The sequence below is a fragment of the Salmo salar genome, chromosome 09, assembly GCF_965601325.2.
Source record: "Salmo salar chromosome 09, fSalSal1, whole genome shotgun sequence".
NCBI lineage: Eukaryota > Metazoa > Chordata > Actinopteri > Salmoniformes > Salmonidae > Salmo > Salmo salar.
Window position 1 is genome coordinate 27,485,890 of NC_138299.1, and position 24,733 is coordinate 27,510,622.

General features: G+C 42.2%; 1 protein-coding gene and 1 pseudogene across 2 annotated transcripts in view; both read right to left on the reverse strand.

Annotated features, from left to right (window-relative positions):
* The window catches only part of LOC106611132 (rho-associated protein kinase 2), a 58,356-nt gene that overhangs the window by 15,702 nt on the left and 17,921 nt on the right, over window positions 1-24,733 (reverse strand). For both annotated transcript variants that reach the window (XM_082955700.1, XM_082955699.1), the window contains exons 2-4: window positions 10,000-10,081; window positions 9,827-9,927; window positions 9,558-9,695 (exon numbers count right to left, since the gene is read on the reverse strand). In XM_082955700.1, the coding sequence (XP_082811826.1) occupies window positions 9,558-9,695; window positions 9,827-9,927; window positions 10,000-10,081 (321 nt within the window). The remainder of the gene's footprint in view (window positions 1-9,557; window positions 9,696-9,826; window positions 9,928-9,999; window positions 10,082-24,733) is intronic.
* Window positions 16,589-17,357, reverse strand: LOC145858097 (uncharacterized; annotated as a pseudogene).

The following is a 24,733-nucleotide window of genomic DNA, read 5'->3' on the forward strand; positions in this document are numbered from 1 at the left end:
TACATCACTGGGGCCAAGCTTCCTGCCATCCAGGACCTCTATACCAGGCGGTGTCAGAGGAAGGTCCTAAAAATTGCCAAAGACTCCAGCCACCCTAGTCATAGACTGTTCTATCTGCTACCACACAGCACTGGAGCGCCAAGTCTAGGTCCAAAAGGTTTCTTAACAGCTTCTACCCCAAAGCCATAAGACTCCTGAACAGCTAATCAAATGGCTACCCAGACTATTTGCATTGCCCCCCACCCCCTCTCTTTTACGCTGCTGCTACTCTGTTTGTATGCATAGTCACTTTAACTCTACATGTACAGATTACCTCAATTAACCTGTGCCCCCGCACCGGTAGCCCTGGTATATAGCCTCGCTACTGTTATTTTACTGCTGCTCTTTAATTATTTATCTATTTTTTTTTACTTAACACTTATTTTTCTTAAAACTGCATTATTAGTTAAGGGCTTGTCAGTAAGCATTTCACTGTAAAGTTTACAGCTGTTGTATTCGGCGCATGTGACAAATACAATTTGATTTGTGTGGCAGTAATCCCCCCTAAAAAAATCAATGACTTTCGCGGCCAGTGGCCGTTGTGCCCTTAAGCTGAATATAATCATTATAATTCCCCTCTCCCTGCATGCTACGAAGCACCGCTCTCTCACATGGCTCTCCATCACATGATCGGGTCTTTCTCACAGGCGTGAAACAGACACTTCGGGGACGCAACTGCGTGCATCCTTATCCAATTCTGATCAGCATATTAAAGATATTGGAAGAACTGTCCATTTTTACTTTGTCAGCCAACAAGATGAATAGGCCTAACAAACAGCAAAAGGATTAGCCTATGTCAATCTACTATCCCCCATAGTACAAAAGTTGACCTATTCTATACAAGAAATATTCCAAACAGTTTTGGAGAGTTGTGGGATGCGATAGATCCCAAATGAATACAACCACTAGCATAAAAAACCCTGTTTTAAGCAATGAGCCTGATGCAACAGATCAGAACATTTAGCTTAAAATGTTGATAAACTGTTAAGCCATTTCTTTACATTATAAGCTCAGTAATGCGCTCATGGCAGTAGGCCATATGCACAAATGTTCCATTATCAAGAAAACACCATTATCAAGTGTCAGTAAATGCGATTACTCTTATAATGCTTTTATTATAAAAGGTGCATTTTTAATGGTGAAAATTATCTTCTCCAAATTTCAAATTCACGTGCTGCGTATGAATGCCAGTTAGGCTCTACACCTGTTGTAAAGTGGAATAATGTGCTTCATTTTAAGAAGTTATTTGGCCACTTTAGTTGTGATACAAACCTTATCAAAACAAAGACCTATGGGCTTTATGTGGTGTGTGACTATGATTTGAGAAATTAAAAAAAGGTACGCAATGTTTCTTGCCTCACGCAGGGAATCATTCACAAGTGATAGGCTAATTTTGTCACCCATCAGACTATTCTTGATTTAATCTTGTCTACACATATACTAAATAATATATGTGTGTGAAATGTGTTTTGGTTTAGAATGGACCATATCATGCACCGGTCTTGTAACCAGGGCAGGGGGAAAAAATACATGTTGTTATCTATGTATAGGGATGGGTATCATTAAGGTTTTAAATGTATTACTACGTTTACCAATACTGCTTATCGATCCAGTACTTTAACAGTATTCTTAACGGTTCTTTTTGTTATTTTTCACAGAAAAAAAAATAATTAAGAACAAAATTAACATTGTTTTATTTTCTGAAATGTAAAAACAATTATTTACAGCAAAAGAAACAGCAATGTTTTGAACAAATCACTATTATAGACTAATGTTGTGATGGAAATGTAAAACAAATTAAATAAACAATATTTTCCTGCAAAAGAAAATACAGTGGTATAGAGCAACACGGGTGGGGCTGCAAAAGGACTAACAGTTCTGAGCAGTTCTTCTGGAGAAAGATCAACATAAACTCACCAAAAAAAGTAATGTCCTCTAAATGTCAACTGAATGACCATAACAAGATTCAACAACAGACATGAACAAGTTCCACAGACACAGAAATGGAATAATGTGTCCCTGAACAAAGGGGGGGGTGGGTCAAAATCAAAAGTAACAGTCAGTATCTGGTGTGGCACTAGCTGCATTAAGTACTGCAGTGCATCTCCTCCTCATGGACTGCACCAGATTAGCCAGTTCTTGCTGTGAGATGTTACCCCATTCGTCCACCAAGGCATCTGCAAGTTCCCAGACATTTCTGGTGGGGGGGAAAATGGCCCTAGCCCTCACCCTCCGATCCAACAGGTCCCAGATGTGCTCAATGGGATTGAGATCCGGGCTCTTCGCTGGTCATGGCAGAACACTGACATTCCTGTCTTGCAGGAAATCACGCACAGAACTAGCAGTATGGCTGGTGGCATTGTCATGCTGGAGGGTCATGTCAGGATGAGCCTGCAGGAAGGGTACCACATGAGGGAGGAGGATGTCTTCTCTGTACCGCACAGCATTGAGATTGCCTGCAATGACAACAAGCTCAGTCCGATGATGCTGTGACACACCGCCCCAGACCATGACGGACCCTCCACCTCGATCCCGCTCCAGAGTTACAGGCCTCGGTGTAACGCTCATTCCTTCGACGATAAACGCGAATCCGACCATCACCCCTTGTGAGACAAAACCACGTCTCGTCAAAGAGCACTTTTTGCCAGTCCTGTCTGGTCCAGCGACGGTGGGTTTGTGCCCATAGGCAACGATGTTGCCGGTGATGTCTGGTGAGGACCTGCCTTACAACAGGCCTAGAAGCCCTCAGTCCAGCCTCTCTCAGCCCATTGCGGACAGTCTAAGCACTGATGGAGGGATTGTGCGTTCCTGGTGTAACTCGGGCAGTTATTGTTGCCATCCTGTACCTGTCCCGCAGGTGTGATGTTCGTATGTACCGATCCTGTGCAGGTGTTGTTACATGTGGTCTGCCACTGCGAGGACGATCAGCTGTCCGTCCTGTCTCCCTGTAGGGCTGTCTAAGGCGTCTCACAGTATAAACATTGCAATTTATTGCCCTGGCCACATCTGCAGTCCTCATGCCTAAGGCACGTTCACACAGATGAGCAGGGACCCTGGGCATCTTTCTTTTGGTGTTTTCAGAGTCAGTAGAAAGGCCTCTTTAGTGTCCTAAGTTTTCATAACTGTGACCTTAAATTGTCTACCGTCTGTCAGATGTTAGTGTCTCAACGACCGTTCCACAGGTGCATGTTCATTAATTGTTTGTGGTTCATTGAACAAGCATGGGAAACAGTGTTTTAACCCTTTACAGTGAAGATCTGTGAAGTTACTTGGATTTTTACGAATTATCTTTGAAAGACAGAGTCCTGAAAAAGGGAAGTTTCTTTTTTTGCTGAGTTTATTTGCCTTCTCTGGCAGAAGTTGGGACCTCTCTTGGCTTATTGTGTTGCCTGCAGTCAAAATTACCCTCTCACTAGAGGTGGAGGAGGCTTGGGCACAGAGGTAGCTTGTTGCAATGTTTGTGAGGAGGGGCAGAGTAGCTCTCTTCTCCCACCACTACATCACAGGATCTTCAGCCATGGGGATGGGAGTCAGGCCTTTGTAGAGCTCGACCTCTAGGTTAACACGCTCGCTGAGGGTGAGGGACGTGGTGTCCTGTTGGATCGTCAACCTCAACTCCATGTCCTCCTCTGAGAACAGCTCCAAGGCACTCCTTGTTATGTACAATGGAGGGACTGTCTCCTCCATTTCCTCTCCTTCAGCCTCCTCCTGTTGCTGGTGCCCTGTGTGTCTGCTCCGGCTCCTCTGACAGCCCTGGTATTGCTCCTGTCACATCAGCCTCAACAGTTGCCTTCATCAGCCTGTCCCAGTTGGCTTCACTCACCGGCCTCCCTTTAAATCTGGGGTACATTGCTGTGGCCTCATGCAGGAAGGCTTGAATGTCCTCATCCTGATAGCGCTCAGAGAGGTTCTCCCACACCTTCTCTTTGATGGTTGCCACAAACGTATCTTCATGCTTCACAGTGAAGTGCTCTTCCAGTTTTTGGAGGATGGGTTTGATCTGTCCACAGGTGGCATTCTTTTCACATGACACACACAGTGTGGATGTATAGAGGATTCTCATGAACTGGAAAACTCGTCAGCCTTACGGAAGTACTCGTCCTTCAGACGGTCCAGGTTGTCCTTGGTCATTGATTTTCGCAGTCGTGGGTTCAACGCTGCTGCTTGGATCGCTGGATACTGCTCCATGAATCTCTCTATCATTAGATAGAGAGTTCCATCTGGTCTTGGCATCAAGGATGAGAGTATTGCAGAAGGCCTGAAACAAAAAACATAGCGCATACTTGAATATTGAATTAAATTGTTAAAATGTGGGAATTTTAAAAATATTACTTTAATAGTCTGAACTGGCTTCTTACCAAGGAGCTGCTGCTTTTCCTTTAAGACTGTTTTGGACAGAGGATCTTGAACCACACAACCACTTCTCTGATTCGGGCTGCCCATTTATCAATTAGTCATTTTGTAGATTTTCTGTACTGCCAGATTCAATGTGTGTGCAAAGCATCCTGTTTTTAGGATGTGTAGCCTCTTGATGGCAACATCCATATTGCCAGCATTATCAACAGTCACAGCTACAATCTTGCTCGGCTCTGTCTAAAACTCTTCCAGAATGTCTGAGATCTCCTCTGCCACTACTTCGCCAGTTTGCGATTTGTACACTGTCCTGGTGTGGAAGACCTTCTGTTTTACACTGCCCTGGCTTGTGTAATGCACTTTAACAGTGAGATAGTGGTCCTCACAGAGGCTGGGCCACCTGTCTGATGTGATGGCCAGCTTTGGCACGTCCTTCAGCTCAGTGATCACATTGGCCTTTTCTACACCCTACCAGGTAGGAATTAATGTGTCACTGAGGTAACTTCTGGAGGGAGGGGTATACAATTGAAGTCGGAAGCTTACATACACCTTAGCCAAATACATTTAAAAACTCAGTTTTTCACAGTTCCTGACATTTAACCCTAGTAAAAATGCCCCGTCTTAGGTCAGTTTGGTTCAACACTATTTTAAGAATGTGACAAGTCAGAATAATAGTAGAGAATTATTTATTTCAGCTTTTATTTCTTTCATCACATTCCCAGTGGGTCAGAAGTTGACATGCTACCAAATACTCATTGAGTGTATTGCCTTTAAATTGTATAACTTGGGTCAAACATTTCAGGTAGCCTTCCACAAACTTCCCACAATAAGTTGGGTGAATTTTGGCCCATTCCTCCTGACAGAGCGGATGTAACTGAGTCAGGTTTGTAGGCCTTCTTGCTTGCACACGCTTTTTCAGTTATGCCCACAAAATTTCTATAAGATTGAGGTCAGGGCTTTGTGATGGCCACTCCAATATCTTGACTTTGTTGTCCTGAAGCCATTTTGCCACAACTTTGGAAGTTTGCGTGGGGTCATTGTCCATTTGGAAGACCCATTTGCGACCAAGCTTTAACTTCCTGACTGATGTCTTGAGATGTTGCTTCAATATATCCACATCATTTTCCTACCTCATGATGCCATCTATTTTGTGAAGTGCACCAGTCCCTCCTGCAGCAAAGCACCCCCACAACATGATGCTGCCACCCCCATGCTTCACGGTTGGGATGGTGTTCTTCGGCTTGCAAGCCTCCCCCTTTTTCCTCTAAACATAACAATGGTCATTATGGCCAAACAGTTATATTTTTGTTTCATCAGACCAGAGGACATTTCTCCAAAAAGTATGATCTTTGTCTCCATGTGCAATTGAAAACCGTAGTCTGGCTTTTTTTAATGGCGGTTTTAAAGCAGTGGCTTCTTCCTTGCTGAGCGGTCTTTCAGGGTATGTCGATATAGGACTCTTTTTACTGTGGATATAGATACTTTTGTACCGGTTTCCTCCAGCATCTTCACAAGGTCCTTTGCTGTTGTTCTGGGATTTATTTGCACTTTTGGCACAAAAGTACGTTCATCTCTAGGAGACAGAAAGCGTCTCCTTCCTGAGCGGTATGATGGCTGCGTGGTCCCATGGTGTTTATACTTGCATACTATTGCTTGTACAGATGAATGTGGTACCTTCAGGCATTTGGTAATTACAGGTGTAGATGAACCAGACTTGTTGAGGTCTACAATTCTTTTTCTGAGGTCTTGGCTGATTTCCCCATGATGTCAAGCAAAGAGGCACTGAGTTTGAAGGTAGGCCTTGAAATACATCCACAGGTACACCTCCAATTGACTCAAATGATGTCAATTAACCTATCAGAAGCTTCTAAAGCCATGACATCATTTTATGGAATTTTCCAAGCTGTTTAAAGGCAAAGTCAACTTAGTGTTTGTAAACTTCTGACCCATTGGAATTGTGATACAGTGAATTATAAGTGAAATAATCTGTCTGTAAACAATTGTTGGAAAAATTACTTGTGTCATGCACAAAGTAGATGTCCTAAACGAATTGCCAAAACTAGTTTGTTAACAAATTTGTGGTGGATGAAAAACGAGAATTAACATAAGTGTATGTAAACTTCCGACTTCATCTGTATTTGGGGTTGAGTGCCTTGCTCATCTCCCTACAGTAAAAAAAAATATTTTCATGTGTTGAATTATCATTATTGAATTATTGTGTTGTGTATTGTATTGTGATGGGACTAACATACAACCCTTTTATACTACTATATCCTAAAAATGAATACAACTCAATATATACTGACAGACTGTTACTTAAAGCCCTTGGACTGCACTGTTGCGAAGGGGTGTAGGCCTTTCACTTATGAACTTGGTCATGGCTAGGTGTCACTCAATCACCCTCTCCTCAGTCATCCTCCCACTAGCTGCCAGTGTGAAGGTGCTGTCATGACGTTGGCCTCTTTTGGTACAGGGAGGACAGTTGACCCCCTCCCTTTTGCACCACCACCCAACCTACCTTCCCCCCCAACCCAGGCCCTGTGTGTAAAGGGTTGTAAAAACTAAAATTCCAGGAGAGTCTCTGGCCACATGGCCCATAGAGAGACACAGGAAATTCTTCCAACTCATAGAATTGGAGAGCCAAGTGACATTTTGTGTTCTGGAGAAGGTATGGCAGATTGGTGAAGAATCCAGCTACGAACTGATCCGCTTGGTACAATTTTGTGATACTCAGAAGAGACAATATAGCCATATTACCATAAAACTGTTTATATAATAGACTCAGCTTGAGACTTGCATCATAATGGGTGTATAGAATGTATTAATAAGGATGAAGCTTTTATAATACATTGAGATGCTATTGTACTGATGTTAATGTGATAGAATTGTATTTCTGTAACCAAGTCTAGCTCAGTCATAGGCACGCCCCAGGAACACATACAGGACCAGGCGTCATTTGACAAGCCTGTTCGATGGGCACTATAAAACACCCCCTGATTTACATTTCCCCAGACCAGGCCCCCACTCCATGGCCAATAGGTTTTACCATCCAATTCCACTACTGAAAGTGAACCATACCACGTGGTTAACTTTTAGACTATTGATACCGACAGAATAAGAACAAGTCTTTGATATTAATTATTAGTCTGCAGCTAAGTAAATTATATCATTGAACGCGAAGACCAACGAAACAACCATTCTATGACGACATTAATGAATGTCACTCTGAAAGAACCATTCTAACCGAGAGAGAGAGAACGCGGACCAAACTCCCCAACAGAACCGAACTCTCCAACCAGAATCAGAACGACACACTGAGCGTAAATATATATTGATTGCAATTGTTCCCGAATGAGTGAGTCTTCAATTGTCAATTGTTAATATTAATGAACTCTGTAGGTGTGCATTCTCAGCTGACCGTTTATGACCCATTGTCTAACAGACCAGCCATGCCTGTTAGCCATTAGCGCACATTACTATACCAATCCTTTGTGACGATAATTACTGTTTGTATGTTTTCTGTTAATTACTTAGTGTAGTAAATAAATGATTTTAAGACAATTGATGTATGGATGATTTTAGTAAAGACTGGGTTCGTGCAGATACAACAATTTACGACGTTTGGAATGAGACTGGACTCGAGGTAAAATACACCATTTAAACCAGAAGATAATCGGCCTATACTATAATAGAATATAATATTATAGTACAGGAAAGTTATATTAGGAAAATTATAGCTTTGTAATCTGAATATTCTCCTTGGTGCCCCGATCTCCTAGTTAATTACAATTAAACGATTAATCAGTTTAATCGCGTGATAATAATTACACGGAGCTAATTGATAAACATATCTTCAGTTTAATGGTACCCCCAAAGACACGACAGTGCTTTGGACTTGTCTTTGGCTTGGACCAGCTGTATTAGAGGGAGGAGTGGGTTGGTTCATTGTAACTGCAACTTTAACAAAAAAGTAGCAAAATCTTTAAATGGGTGATTGAATTTCTGAACGCACCCATAGCTAAACAATCAGCTGGCTAATGGTTACATTTTAGCAGACGCTCTTATCCAGAGCGACTTACAGTAGTGAATGCATACATTTCATAAATTTTTTCTTTTTCCTGTGCTGGCCCCCCGTGGGAATCGAACCCACAACCCTGGCGTTGCAAACACCATGCTCTACCAACTGAGCTACAGGGAAGGCCAGTTACTAATGATCAGGCTGCTAGCATACATACCTAACGTAGATCAGAGATGAATTATGAGCTAGGCAATTGAACAATGTATTTCTCTGCCAGTACATTATGCACTTTTGATAGATGTTTGGACAGATTGCTTGTGTTTCCGCCCTTACAAGCAAAAGTCTTGTGGCAACGAGCGCTGTCAGCATCGACTCTGGTGATGTGTAACCACACTTTTGAACGTTTAGTTCTCTCCGCCGTCGCCACTAACTAAGAGCAGGGTGCTGTGTGTGCTGTAGCGTCAGAGACATCTCTTTGGGATTGGGAATAGTGAAAATGCATCATAGACGAATGTCTTAATCTTACTACAAATTAGAAACAGTTGGTGAGATAAAATGTGCAAGATAACATTTATGTAGCAATAATAATTTCTCCAGTACTGAAAGCAGAACCGATAACGTCGGAGCTTATCGATACTACAGTCTTTCATAATTTAGCCCTGGGCCCCGTTTAATACCGGGTTTCGGTACCCATCCCTATCTATGTACTTAAATAGCGAATGGAGGTCGCTTTTCCTGTGGTTCATTTTCATGCCAGCCAGGTAGGCTATGCTCCTGTTGTAAAGACAAGCAATGTGCTTAATATTAGGAAAGTTGATAAATATAGTAGGCCTAGCCTATAGAAAGCTGATGGGATCCTCTTTTTTTAATAGAGGTCATCACTCTGTTTTCTCACACAATTGCATAGCCTATAGATATGTTTGATTAGATTTGCATTGATGTCAGAGTGATTAGAGGGACAATAGAGTGCTGAGTACCAGGCAGTTAGCAAGTTTGGTTGGCTACTAATGAACATCAGCAGCATCAGAGCTTGGAGAAGCCTAATTATCATGACTAAACGGTCACGTGGAATTTGACTGCTTTCATGACTCGTGACTGCCAGTGCGGCGGTAATATGGTCACCGTAACAGCCCTAGTCATGCCTTACTTGTACGACCCAGGGACTGTTGGCGAAGGCCATAATATCCCTCTCCTCCCAGAAGAAGGCAGAGTCAGATCGTTTGATCATCTCAAACTTGCTCAGCAACTTCATGGCATACACTTTTTGAGAGGCTTTGTGTCGAACCTGGGGAAAACAAAGGAATTAAAGTGTCAGAAAGAGAGACGGAAAGACAAAGACATAGGGGTAGAGTCAAAACTAAGTGGTGTGGTGAATACGCAGATCCTTAACATCTCTATGAAATACAAAAATCTCACCAGCTGAACCTCACCAAACGCCCCTCTGCCGATCACCTTCACCCTGTCAAAGTCCTCAGACCTCATCTGAAACTCCCGTATGTGCCCCATCACCTTCTCATCTGCATGGAGAAGAGAGGAGTCAGTCATCCATTACTCACATTCACATGAACTACTTTCAAACGTATACTTACATCTGTTTAAAAAGGTTTCTATGTTTTTGTTTTTCCGTAGGGCAGGGTAGTCCAGATCTAGAACGAAGGCATTGATAGAATCCTGAAAGAGAGAAAAAAAACGAATTCATTGGAAAAGAGAAACCAACATAAAACATGCAATCAAGCTAATATAAAGTGACAGCGTTATTTTTAGGGTGCAATTAGACTTTGTACCCAAAACCATTAGGACATTTAAGTGCCACATTGGATAACATTTTTGTCCATTTCAATAAATGTCATTCAGGAATTGGGCATATAATATGATAAAATAAAAATAATTCCAGAACTTTGATTTGGTGAAGTGAATTTGACATAACAGGCTTAAAAACACAGAATGCAGGGCAATGGATTTGTCAACTGTCATTCTCTGACACCAACAGATCTTTGTCAACCTCTGAGGTTTGTAGTTTGTTCCAAGAATAACAGTACAACAAACCTTACTCTAACCTCTCTGATCCTATGGGTGTCTGTTCCTCCCCCTCTACTCTGCAGAAATCAGTGTACACTGTACAGCTTGCTGCCAGCGGTTTCATCATCTCTGCTCCACTTCCCAATAAAGGACGTACCTCACACAGAACTACTATTTAAGGAGAAAAAACACATGCAGACACGCTCACACCCACACGCTTACACACAATCTCCCTTAGAGCATAGCAATACAGGACATGGTCCACCCCGCCCAGTACTCTGAAGATAATGTCATTGTGTCATGAAGCCAGTCCCTCAGTGTGCAATTCATTTCCTCTTCAGAGAGACAACTCTACGTAGCCCGGCTATGGGCCGTGAGAAAAAAAAGTAGTTAGGCTACACTTTTTAAATAGTGGACTGTAGAAGTTGTATTAGTTGGCATCTATTTAGAAACATCACGGTAAAATGGCCGATTGTGGTAATGACCAATCACTTCATTTTGGGTTCATTGAAAAATGTAAAGGTGCAATTACACAAAGCACCTGTATGCCTATGAAGTGGTCTACAGGTACCAGGAAGAGCTGCATTTACTTCATAGACAACATAAGATTATATTACCACCACAATTTCCTATGAAATACCAGTTAAAACAGGACTGTAAACACTAAGTATCCTCCTTCCTGGGGGGAAAATGCAACCTACTTCTCAGAGCATCTTCTCAGGTGCAAAGCAGCATCCTGACTGCTCACTCATCATGTCAATCATACATAACTGGACAGGCATTGGACAAGAGCCATCCATGCCCCTCCCCCATTGCAAAAATTGGAAATACTTTGAGTGGGAATGTCCATTCCATGCGTGTTTGTGGACAACACCCGGGGAGATTCAGAACCCTTCTTTCAGACTACAGTGTGTGTTCAGTGTGCCCGTGTGTCTGTGTGCCCGTGTGAGTCCAGTGGTTATTGGGGGCTGGGAGGACTGAAACCTTCCAGAGCATAAAAAAAGAAGAAAAAAAAGAGCCATGACACAAACATTAAAAACCACACAGAGAAACGGGGTAGAAACAAAAATAGGACCCTAACACCTAGTACTTTATACACGCAAGTAACAATCTGAATTTCTTAATTTCCACACATCTTTATAACTCCTAGAGATAGTGTATTAAACTATAGAGACACAAATAGATTGACTCTCAGGAATAGGTCAATGTTATTATGAATAGGTATGAACTCTTCAGACAGTGATGCTAAGGCAGGGACACTGACTGACTCACTGCTGCTATCTTATCAGTTCTTTCTTATTGGTCTGATCCATATCTGAACTACAGTGAAAAAACACTGCTGCTTGGGAGCACACTGCAAACCTGCCAACGTATTGGGTTGCATGGCAACGTCTTAGGAACATGATTCAGTGGGTGACGCAGTGAGAACAAAGTTGGTGACAAGCAACAAATCAATATCTACTAAAATACAACACAATTATCAATCCTATCATCTAACAAAATGTATGCACACTGGCTTGTAGAAGAATACAATGCACATGTCAAGCTTGAACACTGGAAGGAGGAGCTGAGAGAAAAGGATGAAAAGTAAGAATAAAAAGAACAGTTTGTTGGTAGCAGCTGCACACCAGTTAACAATAGCCTACTGCATGTCCAAGTTTTAATTGTATTATTGGTTGATTTCCTTAGGACTTTCCTGTTTGGCAACACAAAAATAAAAAATTGAAGGCGAGATTTTTTATTTTATTTTTTAAATGTCATTTTCTGATACATTTCCATTCAACTACAACTATTCCCAAACTATTCCCAGGGGTACGCGCAATGCCATCGAGGGTACGCCAAATAAAAATGTGATTCACATTTTCAAAATGGGGCTATACATTTGGGTAATGTTTTTTTCCTTGTTTGACTGCCTCGTTTGACTGCCCAAAATAAAATTCAACTATATAGTGTTCAGCGAAATAACGTCAAATACAGGTAGCCAAATCAAATAATTAACCATTACTCTCTCGCGCGCGAACTCCACTAACAGTTCGTATGTAGCCAAACATAGCTGCTGCTCATTCCGTTTGCTCGAAAATTGATAAATGCTTAAAAGAATGTAAGGCCGGCGTCCATAGAGACACATACCAGCTCTACAGGTAGTACTGCTACTACCAGCAGTACTACACCTGCACCTGTCAACAACACAAGTTGTTCTGCTTCCACGAGCACATCCAATGCTAGCATCAGTAATTCTACATTTGTTGTTATCCCAGCTAGCATGGACACTGACAGTTGTGAATCTGATGCAGCTGAAGAGCTACTGCCCCCTTACCTGGGAAAGCACCGAACAGACAGGGACGTTGAACCATCGAAGAGTAAATATGATGAGAAATACATTGATTTCAGGTTCACTTATATATTGGGAGTTGTGCCTTTCCTCAGCCACAGTGTGTTATGTACAAAAGTACTCACAACTCTATGAAACCTTCACTCATCTGCAGACATTTAGAAACGAAACATGCCAATTTGAAAAATAAACCACAGGAGTTTGAGCGAGAATTAAGACAACTTTGGAGTAGTAAGACATGTATAAAAGCAACAGATACCATTAATAAGGAGGGGCTAGAAGCATATTCAACAACTTACAAAAAAATTGAAGCTGAAATTAGGATTTTATTTTAGTAATAAGGTTTGTTTTTCTTTTGAAGCCAGAAGGAGGCTAGTATCAGCTACATTTATGCCTTTACTAGACTATGGGGATATTTTATATATGAATGCTTCCGCTCAGTGTTTGAGATCAATTGACACCCTTTACCATGGCACTTTGAGATTTATTTTAAATTGCAAAACCCTTACGCACCACTGCACTTTGTATACCAGGGTTGGCTGGCCTTCTCTAGTCACTCGTAGGCTCAGTCACTGGTATACTTTTATTTACAAAGCCATTTTGGGTTTACTACCTTTTTATTTGGGCATTTTTATTGTTCAGAAATGTGGTGGGTACTCTCTTCGTTTCGCTGGACTTTATCCTGCTAACTGTTCCAAATGTCCGAACTGAATTTGGTAAAAGGGCTTTTATGTACTCTGCGCCATCGTCTTGGAACGCCTTACAAAATACTTTTAAACTGGAAGAACTTGTCCCGATTGGTAATTTTAAATCACTGATGAATGATCTTGAGACTGATTCCCTGACATGTCAATGTTTTTAATTTGCTGTTTTTGATTTTGTTATATTCTTTGTTAATTCTATGGTTTTTACTAGAGTACTTGTAGTTTTTCATGTTGTTTGTCTAATTTTTTTAATGACTTGGCGCTGCCTATCTTGGCCAGGACGCTCTTGAAAAAGAGATTTTAAATCTCAATGAGCCCTTCCTGGTTAAACTATTGTGGAGGACTTGAATTCTTCCTGCTGCCGCAGATATGGCTGGGACAATGCTGAGGGAAAAGCCCCCCCCCCAAAAAAACCTACACAGACAATGCCTTCATCAAACAACAGTTTCAAGACGCATCAGTGACATGCCAGGAGATGTTTTGAAACAATTACTGCTTCGCATACAAGCCAGTGAATTCTAGGCGTTACTGCTGGATGAGTCAACAGACGTGGCGGGCCTGGCACAGCTCCTGGTATATGTCTGTTACATTTATGGGGGGTCAATTAAGGAAGACTTACTCTTCTGCAAACCAGGACAACAGGAGAGGATATTTTTAAAGTACTGGACAGCTTTGTGACATCAACTGGACTTGGGGTCAAGAAGTGTTAGTATCTGTACTGATGGTGCAAAAGCCATGACAGGGAGACATAGTGGAGTGGTAATGCGCGTGCAAGCAGTTTCTCCTGACACCACTTGGGTACACTGCAGCATCCATCGAGAGGCACTTGCTGCCAAGGGAACACCTGACAGCTTGAAAGACGTCTTGGACACCACAGTGAAAATGGTTAACTTTGTTAAATCAAGGCCCCTGAACTCTCGTGTATTTTCTGCATTACGCAAAGATATGGCAGCGACCATGTAACAATTTTACAACATACAGAAGTGCACTGGTTATCAAGGCGCAAAGTATTGACACTTTAAAAAAAAAAATTCATCGAGAGACAAGCTTAAAGTTCTCTTTACTGACCCTAATTTTCACTTGTCTGACCGCTTGCATGATGAGTTTCACACAACTGGCCTATCTGGGTGATGTTTTTCCCTCGCCTGAATGATTGGAGTCTAGGATTACAGGGACTCTACGCAACTAAACTCAGCAAAAAAAAGAAACGGCAACTGCGTTTATTTTCAGAAAACTTAACATGCCTAAATATTTGTATGAACACAAGATTCAACAACTGAGACATAAACTGAACAAGTTCCACAGACACGTGACTAAATTGAATGTGTCCCTGAACAAAGGGGGGTCAAAATCAAAAGTAAGTCAGTATCTGGTGTGGCCACCAGCTGCATTAAAACCTGTTGGGGATAGGGGGCAGTATTTGCACGGCCGGATAAAAAAACGTACCCGATTTAATCTGGTTACTACTCCTGCCCAGTAACTAGAATATGCATATAATTAGTAGATTTGGATAGAAAACACCCTAAAGTTTCTAAAACTGTTTGAATGGTGTCTGTGAGTATAACAGAACTCATATGGCAGTCAAAACCCCGAGACAGATCCTAACAGGAAGTGGAAATCTGATTTGTGGGATCACCTTCAGCACTTTGCCTATAAAACAGACCGTGAGTTAGGATTCATTGAGCACTTCCTAAGGCTTCCACTAGATGTCAACAGTCTTTACAAAGTGGTTTGAGTCTTCTATGGTAGAAACTGACCCAAAGAGAGGCTTGGGAAGTTGGTCACAGGAGGAGGGCCATTACTACTATGACGCGGGCGCCCATGGGAACCCTTTTGTTCCGAAACGTTTAGTAAGACAATGCAATCGTCCGCCTTGAATATTATTGAAGCTCTGGTTTAAAAAGGCCCTAAAGATTTATGTTATACAACGTTTTACATGTTTGAACGAACGTAAACATAAATTTTTTGCACATTCGTGACGACAAGTCCAGCGCGCCTCGTACATTATGAGTAGCCTTCGGAACGCGCTAACAAGAAGGAGCTATTGGGACATAAATTATTAACTTTTTCGAACAAAACTACATTTGTTGTGGACCTGGGATTCCTGGAAGTTCCTTCTGATGAAGATAATCAATGGTACGGGAATATTTACAATAGTATATTTGATTTTAGATGGTTCCAAGATGGCGCTAACATGTATCGCCTAGCCTATTTTTCTGAGCATACCACGTCGTTTATTGCAAAGTGTGATTTCCCAGTAAAGTTATTTTTAAATCTGGCAATGCGGTCGCATTCACGAGATGTTAATCTATAATTCTTTGAATGACAATATTACATTTTAACAATGTTTTCGAAAAGTAATTTTGTAAATTGTAGCGCTGATTCACCGGAAGCATATTTTCTGAACGTCACACGCCGATGTAAAATGCTGTTTTTATATATAAATATGAACTTTATCGAACAAAAAAAATGCATGTATTGTGTAACATGATGTCCTAGGAGTGTCATCTGATGAAGATTGTCAAAGGTTAGTGCTGCATTTAGCTGTGTTTTGGGTATTTGTGATGCATGGTAGTTGCTTTGAAAATGGCAGTGTGATTTTTTTTGGCAGGGTACTCTCCGAACAATCTAATGTTTTGCGGTAAAGCTTTTTTGAAATCGGACAACGTGGTTCGATTCAGGAGAGGTGCATCTATAAAATGGTGTAAAATAGTCATGTGTTTGAGAAATTGAAGTTATAGCATATAGAGGTATTTGTATTTCACGCGACGCGATTCCACTGGCTGTTGACTAGGGTGGGATGCAAGCATCCCAGGTTCCCAGACAGGATAAGTACTGCAGTGCATCTCCTCCTCATGGACTGCACCAGATTTGCCAGTTCTTGCTGTGAGATGTTACCCCACTCTTCCACCTGCAAGTTCCCAGACATTTCTGGGGGGGAGGAAATGGCCCTAGCCCTCACCCTCCGATCCCTCACCCTCCGATCCAACAGGTCCCAGATGTGCTCAATGGGATTGAGATCTGGGGTCTTCGCTGGCCATGGCAGAACACTGACATTCCTGTCTTGCAGGAAATCACACACAGAACGAGCAGTATGGCTGGTGGCATTGTCATGCTGGAGGGTCATGTCAGGATGAGTCTACAGGAAGGGTACCACGAGGGAGGAGTACGTCTTCCCTGTAACGCACAGCGTTGAGATTGCCTGCAATGACAACAAGCTCAGTCCGATGATGCTGTGACACACCGCCCCAGACCATGACGGACCCTCCACCTCCATCCCGCTCCAGAGTACAGGCCTCGGTGTAACGCTCATTCCTTCGACAATAAACGCGAATCCGACCATCACCCATGGTGAGACAAAACCATGACTCATCAGTGAAGAGCACTTTTTGCCAGTCCTGTCTGGCCAGTAACGGTGGATTTGTGCCCAGAGGCGACATTGTTACTGGTGATGTAAGGCAGGTTCTCACCAGACAACAGGCCTAGAAGCCCTCATTCCTGCCTCTCCCAGCCCATTGCGGACAATCTGAGCACTGATGGAGGGATTGTGCGTTCCTGGTGTAACTCGGGCCGTTGTTGTTGCCATCCTGTACCTGTCCCACAGGTGTGATGTTTGGATGTACCGATCCTGTGCAGGTGTTGTTACATGTGGTCTGCCACTGCGAGGACGATCAGCTGTCCGTCCTGTCTCCCTGTAGCGCTGTCTTATGCGTCTCACAGCACAGACATTGCAATTCATTGCCCTGGCCACATCTGCAGTCCTCATGCCTCCTTGCAGCATGCCTAAGGCACGTTCACGCAGATGAGCAGGGACCCTGGGCATCTTTCTTTTGGTGTTTTTCAGAGTTAGTGTCCTAAGTTTTCATAACTGTGACCTTAATTGTCTACCATCTGTTAGTGTCTTAACAACCATTCCACAGGTGCATGTTCATTAATTGTTTATGGTTCATTGAACAAGCACGGGAAACAGTGTTTAAACCCTTTACAATGAAGATCTGTGAAGTTACAAATTATCTTTGAAAGACAAGGTCATGAAAAAGGGACGTTTATTTTTTGGTTTTGTTGACTTTATATTCGATGTACGGGACAAAATTGAGGCTAAGTTGGAGCTCCTCTGTCTGCATTAACAAGGACAACACACAGGTCTTTCCATCATTGTATGATTTTTTTGTGTGCAAATGAACTCAAGCTTACGGAGAATGTCAAATGTGATATAGCGAAGCACCTGAGTGAGCTGGGTGTGCAAGTGTAACAGTGTAGGTTCCGTCCCTCTCTTCGCCCCAACCCGGGCTCAAACCAGGGACCCTTGCACACATCAACAACTGACACCCCACGAAGCATCGTTACCCATCGCGCAACAAAAGCCACGGCCCTTGCAACGCAAGGGGAAACCCTACTTCAAGTCTCAGAGCGAGTGACGTCACTGATTGAAACGCTATTAGCGCGCACCACCGCTAACTAACTAGCCATTTCACATCGGTTACAGTAGTTTCATTTGAAACCTTCTCTTCGTCAGGGATGTTAATTATAACCAATTCTCGTTAGTTAAAGCAATAGATCTGACAGGGACCCTCCCCATCTCCCAAACCCTCCTCCATCTCCCAAACCCTCCTGTCCGATCCCATCTCCTGGCATGTGGAACAGAAAACAACAGCCTCTGGACTTTAGAAGGCTTGAGTAGAAAGCAAATGTTTGATCAAATTCCAGATGTTTAAAAATAGTTGTTGGGAGAAGCAGAGCCGGAGCCTAGGCGGAGTGAGGGGTATGCCAGGCAGAGCACATAACTCTGGCGTACTGGAACAGCCAGAGCCATAGTCTCAAATAGCAAGGCCCCATGTCATACTGTGACCCATGCAGGGAAACAGACGAGCACCACGTCTGTGTTTTGTCTAACTGCTGATGGATGTCATGCCTGATATGTTTGTTATTTAACAGATGTGTTGGACGTCAGAGAAATTAAACAGATACGTTGTCAACTTCTTCATCAAGTATATTATATACACTGAACTAAAATATAAAAACGCAACAATTACAAAGATATTACTGAGTTACAGTTCATGTAAGGAAATCAGTCAATTGAAATAAATTCATTAGGCCCTAATCTATGGATTTCACATGACTGGGAATACAGATATGCATCTGTTGGTCACAGATACCTTCAAAAAAAGGTAGGGGCATGGACCAGAAAACCAGTCAGTATCTGGTATGACCACCATTTGCCTCATGCAGCGCAACATCCTCCTTCGCATAGAGTTGATCAGGCTGTTGACTGTGGCCTGTGGAATGTTGTCCCAGTCCTCTTCATTGGCTGCGCAAAGTTTCTTGATATTGGCAGGAACTGGAACACACTGTCGGCTACGTCATCCAAAGCATTCTAAACTTGCTCAATGGGTGACATGTCTGGTGAGTATGCAGGCCATGGAAGAACTGGGACATTTTCAGCTTCCAGGAATTGTGTACAAATCCTTGCGATATGGAGACGCACATTATCATGCAGAAACATGGTGATGGCAGAGGATGAATGGCAGGACAATGGGCCTCAGGATCTCATCACGGTATCTCTGTGCATTCAAATTGCCATCGATAAAATGCAATTGTGTTCGTTGTCCGTAGCTTATGCCTGCCCATACCATAACCCCACCGCAACCATGGGGCACTCTGTTCACAACGTTGACGTCAGCAAACCTTTCGCCCACATGACGGTATACTGCCATACAGATCGCTGTCTGCCATCTGCCCAGTACAGTCGAAACCGGGATTCATCCGTTTAGAGCACACTTCTCCAGCATGCCAGTGGCCATCGAAGGTGTGCATTTGTTCACTGAAATTGGTTACAACGACGAACTGCAGTCAGATCAAGACCCTGGTGGGGACGACGAGCACTCAATGAGCTTCCCTGAGACGGTTTCTGACCATTTGTGCAGAAATTATTCAGTTGTGCAAACCCACAGTTTCGTCAGCTGTCTGGTCTCAGACAATCCCGCAGGTGCAGTGTCAGTTCTAGACCATTTCAACTGGGGGGGCCAAGCTGGGGCCAGTTGTACTGTTAGAGGGGCCAGTTACATTAGACATTATTGTTGTCATATCGTTTTCTTCACTGCATTGCAGGCATTAGCAGGCAAAAGATCATGTTCATAATCATAAGTGTTCTGCGTTGCCACTGTCTAATAACAGATGTAAAAAAAGAACGATAGCAACAATTAGTTATGTAAAAATTATTTCATACTCCACATTTAGGGGGGCCACAAGGGGGTCCAAAATTGTTGTGACAGGGGCACTGCCCCCCCAGAACCGCCCCTGCGCAGGTGAAGAAGCTGGATGTGGAGGTCCTGGGTTGGTGTGGTTAGACGTGGTCTCTGGCTGTGAGGCCGGTTAAACGTCCTGCCAAATTATCCAAAATGAAGCTTATGGTAGAGAAAGGAACATTCCATTTTCTGGCAACAGCTCTGGTGGACATTCCTGCAGTTGGCAGGCCAATTGCACGGCCCTCCAAAACTTGAGACATCTGTGGCATTGTGTTGCGTGACAAAACGGCACAATTTAGAGTGGCCTTCTATTGTCCCCAGCACAAGGTGCACCTGTGTACTGATGCTGTTTAATCAGCTTCTTGATATGTCACACCTGTCAGGTGGATGGTTTATCTTGGCAAAGGAGAAATGCTCACTAACAGGGATGTAAACAAATTAGTGCACACAATGGGAGAAGCTTTTTGTGCATATGGTACATTTCTGGGATCTTTTATTTCAGCTCATGAAACATGGGACCAACATGTTACGTGTTGCGTTTATATTTTTGTTCAGTATATTTTTCCATAGGTGATTTGGCTCACTACTTTAGAAAGGAGTGTGTACGTGTGCCTGCGAGTGTGTGCGTGCACAGTGTTTGTGTGTCAATATGGGAGGCTTTCTTTTCCCAGGAAGTGGTCATGAAGTTGTGATGCTTAAGGCAGATTAATAAAAATGGTACACGAGTAGGCGGAACACTTCGCCAAAGTCCTTCCTCCTCCCATCCCTGACATGTCTTCATGCCTAAAAATAAAGTCTGACTCTTCCCCCCCCCCCAAGATCCAGTGGTTTTAGTCGCAATATGTTTTCCCTTCTCCCTCAGATGCCACAAACCGTGCTCATGCCCCCTATAAGGGCTACACCAAACAAGGCAAAAAACAAATCTAAGACTAACTATCTTCAGTCGTAAGGCTTAGCCCCTTGACCAACTATTACAGCATATACTGCACTACATTTGCATGGCCAGCAGTGCAAACTAGCTAACAACGTTCTCACAATGTTAGAACTGCATTCTGCACAGGAGCTGGGACTTCCACGGCTAAGGAGAATGGAGGAGGAGGAATAGGGGAGGAGAATGAGAGGCTGTCTCAAGAGAGGAGGTGTGCATGCTTGTTTTGCTAAACTTGGCCCTGGCCACCATCACGCCACCATATATGGAGTGTTTCTCCCCACTGGTACAAAGCAGCCAATGCAGCTAGCGAGCAGTCACACTTAGAGACAAATTGAACAGAAATTCAGCCTCTGAGGAGTCAGAGCAGAGCAGCAGTTCCATGTAACACTGGATTTCCCCCACGACTGGAGACAGGAGGAGCGAGAGGATGAGAGGGGGACAGGACAGAGAGAGGGAGAACGAGAGAAAGGAGAGTCAAAAGATAAATGAATGTGGAAACAAATGCAATTGTTTTTTATTTTACACTACTTATAGGCAAGTACAGAAGTTTAACTTCATTTTAGCAATCTGCTGGGGTAAAAGCCTCTAACTTCTGTGCTTTGCAGCAGCTTCACTGTGTTTGTCTGCCCTGGATAACACGCTACCATTCATCTTGGACAAAGTACAAACTTGAACAGATCAATTCAAACAATGTCTCCTATCCAAAGAGACATCCTAATGATCAAATCAGTCAAATCCTCTTGTTAGCACTGGAGTGACTCCATACGAAACCAGGACAAAACAAATACCATGATTGTGGGGATTTTCACTAAATTGAATCCATATATAGAATGGTCCTTTGGAGAAAGGATTGCTGACATACTGTACACTCAGTGTACAAAACATGAACACCTGCTCTTTCCATGACATAGATTGACCAGGTGAATCCTAGTGAAATGATCCCCTGTTGATGCCACTTGTTAAATCCACTTCAAATCAGTGTAGATGCAGGGAAGGGGACAGGTTAAAGAAGGATTTTTAATCCTCGAGTAAAAGTAAATACATTTATGAATATTGGAAAAACACAATTTTGGACATGGCAAAATGTTTAATAAATGGTTGAACATAATACGCTCTATGGGCATATGAAAGGTCCAGAGTGGGATCTCAGCTACTTTAGGACTTATGATCCAATTTGTAAGCATTACCAACAGAGTGAATGTGAAAATGGATTCAAAATGGTCACCCCCTGCTGGTAATTTTCAGGATGTGGAATGACACAATTAAAAGGCTGGCTGTGATTGGTAACATCGCCTACCATTAGGGACATCTAACCTTCAGGCTGCTGCACAGACATGATGGTGGCTCATCTAGAGCGTTCAGTTAAATTGTGTTTGAGAGCATTTTAAAACTCTCTAAAATGGTTAAATGAGTGAGAAGTTGGTGTAATTGTTGCATTAGCTTGTGAGTGGGCAAAGTATAATATTATCCTAAATTGACATTACTTATTTTTCCATATTAAAATTATTGGCCGTGGCTGCAAATACTGAGTTGTTGCTCGTGGTCAAACCCCTCCCGCCCCTCTGGAAACCTCTTTCTCAAAGCTAAGGATCCGGATCACGTTCTGCACATGTTATTTTACACACACACACACACACACACTACACAGCTGCTGCTCACACTCCCGTTCCCTTTAGGTTTCTCTCTTTACTCACCCTCTTCTGCACCATGATGATGCAGCCTCTGTCTGCCTCATATTTCTTTAACAGCTCAAATAAAAAAACCCTGTGGCGATCTGAACAAACAATCCAAAAAATATTTATAGAAGGTTTTATAGCCTTCAGTCTGTTGTAATGGATATTGCATTTGAACAAGCAGGACGTAGTCCGTTCACATTGCATTGGAGCAAAAACAGTGTTGTGTGTGATGTAGGCTAATCTTTATAGTTGCTGTCATACAGCGCACGCCATTATTCCTAACGCCGTTTGTCAAGTACTGCTTTAGACTGCCTACTATTTGTGATGATAATCTTCAGTTATGCTGCCATATCGTAGTGAGAGTTGCTGAAAAAAAAAGAACTTGCCAATGTTTGCAATCATAATTCATCGCTATTTTGACTGTATGTGTCTTGCTTTGTTTGATATGCTTGCTTAAATATACACAAATGCGCAGAAATCTCCGTATCAACAGCCAGGTCGGGTTCCAGAAAATATGGAACCGCAGCTACTCCGTAAATAATTGTATATCCCGCTAATTTCCCTAATGTAGACAATTTGTGTTACTACCGTACACAAGCTTGTATTTTCACCACATAAATTAGGTGGAATTACACATCCTTTTCACCTGAACATAAAAGTTTGTAGTCATCAAGATGATACTAAATCGATTGCTTTAAAACATAAATAGATTTGGTTTGGCACCGTTGATTTTATCATATGTGCCTGTCCATAGCATTTTCAATCTCAAATGGAAAGGACAAAAATCGGGGCGGTGTCTTCAGAAAAGTCACTGGCCACAAACAAATGCACAGATTTGCCAGTCAAGCTATCACTCAAATTAAAGCCAACGAGTCACTATGTAGAACTATATCTGTGAGGTGATTATTCATTGAAATGATCCAGTCAAAGTGTTGCGTTACCTTTTTTGTATTGGCCATCTACCATAAACATTGTGGCACTACAGGTTCTCATCTATCGATAGGTACAGTATATTCAAGTTCGTTATGGTTTGTCTTTTAGAAGAGCGCAAACTGTACATGTGTCCGCGGTTATTGTCCCAGTTCCATTGATTTCTATAGAATATCGATGCGACCGATTCATTTGTGCACGCTATTGAAAACAGTAGAACAAGCTAATTAATTCCAGTTTAGAGTGGCTGCTTGGTAAATGTTGGTGTGTGTGTGCAGTTTATGAGGTAGCTACTAATTTAGGAAAATATAAGTAATCTAAAACACACGTGTGACACATGTATGTGTAGCAGGAGGCGGCTGGAGGTAGGAGGATGGGCTCATGGTAATGGCTGGAATGGAGTCAAACGTGTAGTTTCCTTAATGCTTGATACCATTAATTCCATTTCAGCAATAACAATGACCTATCCTACTATAGCTCCTCCCACCAGCCTCCTCTGATGTGTAGGGAGTATTTTTTGGTCTTCAAAATATTACAACCAATTTCAGCATATTGATTATGAATTTGAACATTTAAAACTGGTGTTTTGAGACTGGGCTATAAATCAAAAACAGGAATCAGCAACAGTATAATTAAAAAAAAAATTGTTTTAGGAATATAAATGATACTTCTAACATTAAGTAAAATTAAATCACATAAGAACTACTAAATAAGCCAAATAACATGCTATGATTTATTGAAATCATGAAAATGTGTTTGTCTATGCCAATTTCTCTATATGAAATGGGCCATAACTTTAAAACTAGCAGAGATCCGACTCTGGACCTTTGATATACCCGTAGAGTATATTATGTTTATTCTTTTTTATTTAACCTTAAATTTAACTAGGCAAGTCAGTTAAGAACAAATTCTTATTTACAATGACGGCCTAGGAACAGTGGGTTAACTACCTTGTTCAGGGGCAGAACAACAGATTTTTACCTTGTCAGCTCGGGGATTCGATCTAGCAACCTTTTGGTTAATGGACCAACTACCTGCCGCCCCAAATGTGTTAAACAATATATTGACAAATTTGCAAAATCATTTTATATAAAAAAATACACGTTTATATTTTTCAAGAATTATAAATTAAATGGGGAAAAAAAGTATAAAATCGGAATACTACTCATATTACAGAGCAAGCAGTAACACGGAACCCAAACTGGCTGCGTGCGTGCGCCATCGTGCATAAATTTAATTTTGTCCCCCCACACCAAACGCGATCACGACACGCAGGTTAAAATATTATATTAATTTGGGGACAGGTCGAAAAGCATTAAACATTTATGGCAATTCAGCTAGTTAGCTTGCACTTGCTAGCTAATTTGTCCTATTTAGCTAGCTGTTGCTAGCTAATTTGTCCTGGGATATAAACATTGAGTTGTTATTTTACCTGAAATGCACAAGGTCCTCTACTCCGCCAATTAATCCACACATAAAACGGTCA